This window comes from Morone saxatilis, unplaced genomic scaffold, assembly GCF_004916995.1.
Source record: "Morone saxatilis isolate NCDOM2014 unplaced genomic scaffold, NCSU_SB_2.0 Contig11, whole genome shotgun sequence".
NCBI classification, from domain to species: Eukaryota; Metazoa; Chordata; class Actinopteri; family Moronidae; genus Morone; species Morone saxatilis.
In genome coordinates this window covers 24,289,649-24,292,821 of record NW_023339663.1, presented here as the reverse complement: position 1 = coordinate 24,292,821, position 3,173 = coordinate 24,289,649, and the positions used below count along the sequence as shown (strand labels likewise).

Genomic DNA, 3,173 nt, shown 5'->3' with positions numbered 1-3,173 from the left:
TGAGATAAATGCTTCTATCAGGGCTGCAGGAGGCTGCATCCCATAGCGAGACACCGAGTGAATATTATGAAGAAGAACAAAGTGATTTCCACTCATGCTTGGCACTTCGGGAACTAGGATGCTCAATGTATACTTTGATGTATGACCATAACAAATGAAGAGCCATATACGCAGACTATTTCTTAAAAGGTTTCAAGCTTTGGTGTCAAGCACTCAGCTAGTCCTTGATCATGGTCAGAATATAAATTGTAAGGCCGTGTTTAGACCAACAATAGCACTGCCTCAAAAAATGCAAGGCTCCTGATTCATGTTATTTCTGTTTCTGGTGCTGCTGGCCAGGGCTACATCAGCCGGAAGGACTTCAAACTGGACTTCCTGGCTTGTATTTTGTCTTCTGATCAGTAACTCTAGCAACACGCCCAAACACACATATCCGCTTACTTTATTTTTTGACGCAGTGCCATTGTTGGTCTGAACACCTCAGCATTCTGCATAGATATTCAGCAAGTGTGATGTTGCACACTGTCGATGCACTATATAGTAGCATAACCAGCACCTGGTGGAGCAGTACTATCTACACTTTTTCTTTGAGCATCAGACATGTGTGGTATACCAATGCATGCGTTTCCAGTATGGGTGTCTGTCTTTACCGAGTACCACTTGACTAATTCAAGGAGAGCGATGTGAGCAGTGTGATGCTGAAGCTCTTGAATAGCTAGAAGACATTCCTCAGCACTGGAGAGAGATAAGAATAGCACTCACTTGTCTCTCCTCTGTTGGCCTGCTAGTGTGGCTGTGGGTTGGTGAGCAGTGCTGCTCTGTTTAAGCAGTGCTGCTCTAGACATAAAGAATGGCAAAGGGAAAGAAGCGAGTGCCCTTTGGGTGCAGCAGAGCAGCCTGGCCTTGGATATATTTGGCTCTCTCAGTTTGCATACAGATCTGCAATGGTCTGCAATTAGGCTGTTTCCTGTTTCAGTACAGGATATGGCAGTGCTGTGAAGCTTGGCCATAGATGCTCTCAGGGAGCATGCTAGCCGGTAGCCAGGCCCTCTGAAAGAGATGCATCATTTTCATGGCTCTTAAATTACACAGAGCACGAAGTTACTTTGCAAGTGAAAAACAACTGGCTTACACTCAAAGTGGACAAAGTGGACATCAAAGGGAAAGCTGAGGGCTCTTATTAAGACCCACCTCAGACATACAGGCAAAGGGAGACATTAAAGAACACATTTTTGGCTAGAAAAATTGAGCTGTGAATTCTACTCAAGATGTTTGTACGGCTTTGATTACTGTGTTTATTGATCTATTCTGACATGTCTCCGTTAAGAGAGGCTGTAGTCAGTCTAAAGGGAGGTCCACGTTCACATTGGCCTCCAAGTACAGCCCCTCCCTACCTCGTACGAAGCACTGGAAAATATGAGTCAGCTACTTCCTCCTTCTCCCTCCCTATTTAACTTCCTGTTCTCCGGGCTGGTCGGAAGTGAGATGCTTTGAACGGGGCCTCCTGCGGGAGGCCGGAGTTACTTTCAAACCTTCAAACTATTGTAATATTTAATGTGCCACCACTGTCTTTGACACATGCTCACAAACTGAGATACATAGTACATCCTCTCATCACTTGCAGTGTATGTCTTCACAGTCTTTCTCCCTCTCCCCCCCTTCTCTCTCTCTGCAGCTCCCTCTCTCCCTCTCTCTCCTTTCTGTCACTGTATCAAGGTCACCTTTAAAAGACTAGTAATTTGCTGCAAAGATGTTTGACAGACTCTTACTGCCTGTAAAACAAACCGATTGTTGGTTGTATTTCTAATGCCTTGCTCTTTTTTTGTTATAGCTCTGATGGTACTAGCTGAACAGTGACCGCTTCCTGCCTGAGGACACCTGCTGCCCAATTCCCTTCATCATGTCTGGGATGCACGTAAGTGAAGCAGACATTGTTTTGTGTTTTTTTTACATTTACCTTAACAGTATGCACATGTGGGCAAACACTTTTTTAATACTACCCCCTCTATATTTCATACAGCTACGCGATAACCATTATCTGCTACTGTTGGCTTAGGTAGACAGGCAGGTCGGCCAGCCGATCATTTTATTTTGGCCTGAATGATATAATAGGCTGGGCTTACTACAAAATGCTTTTGAAATACATTACCTACCCTAGCTTGAATCAATAGGTCTAGAAAAGTTGAGTCTTTTAATGGCTCAGTTTGACAAACCAACTATCTAAAACCAAAAACTGTTCAGTTTATGATAGTATAAAGCAAAAGCACATTGAAGAAGCTGGAAACAGCGAATTATGGTGAAGAGTTTTTGCTGTGGAATAAATTATCAAAATACTTTTTAATACATTTTCATATGAATTAATTTATCAGCAGATTGTTTCAGCAATATGTTTCAGAAACGTTGCACTTGTTAAGCAGAAAAGACAGTTCCCCACAGATACTGGGAGGATATGGGAAAAAAGATAACCTCGATATATATATTGTTAGCCGCCAGTATTTCAAGTATACTGGGATATAACATTTTGGTCATGCTGCCCAACCTTAATATCATCTTGTAATGTGTGTGTCAGTTCCACTGAGACTACTTAGGTTAACACAGAAATGTGAGCGTACATGAACACGTAAAGGAATCCATGCAAGACATCAAGGTGGTGAAATAATGTATTAATGCACATAGCTGGTGTGCACACATCTATCAACGTGTCTGGCTCAGTTTTAGTGGTTTTTACATTTCCCTTCTGTCTCAGTGGTTTAACTAATGCCTCTCAAGTGCTAGCGTCAGAGTAGGACTCATTTCACTACTGCATCCTCTGCTTGCCCATGTCCCTATTGATCCAGGTTGCATTTATCTGTCACTCCACTTTGAATCTGTTGCAGTCATATGGAAGTGTAATCACCTAAAATGAGAGAATTAGATATTTTCCAGCAGGAGTCAGGTTGTAATATATGCATTGAATTCATTTTCCTTATGCTTTGTTAAGATAAGATACGATAGGGGCAAAGTACTGCAAAAGAGAATAAAAATATCACAAGATAAAATATTACAAAATATAATAGAAAATATAAGACATAAAAATATATAAATGAAAGTATATACACTATGCGTTGTTCAAGTAGGAATGGTGTGCAAATATATGAGCAGAAAATTAAACTTGACTAAAACTAAACTGTACA

At 41.3% G+C, this 3,173-nt stretch overlaps 1 protein-coding gene across 1 annotated transcript in view; it reads left to right on the top strand.

Moving 5' to 3' along the window:
• Nucleotides 1–3,173, top strand: part of LOC118321112 (tyrosine-protein kinase CSK) — a 41,527-nt gene that overhangs the window by 21,114 nt on the left and 17,240 nt on the right. Inside the window, exon 2 of the mRNA XM_035652305.1 lies at nucleotides 1,832–1,915. Within this exon, the coding sequence (XP_035508198.1) occupies nucleotides 1,901–1,915 (15 nt within the window). The 5' untranslated portion in view covers nucleotides 1,832–1,900. The remainder of the gene's footprint in view (nucleotides 1–1,831; nucleotides 1,916–3,173) is intronic.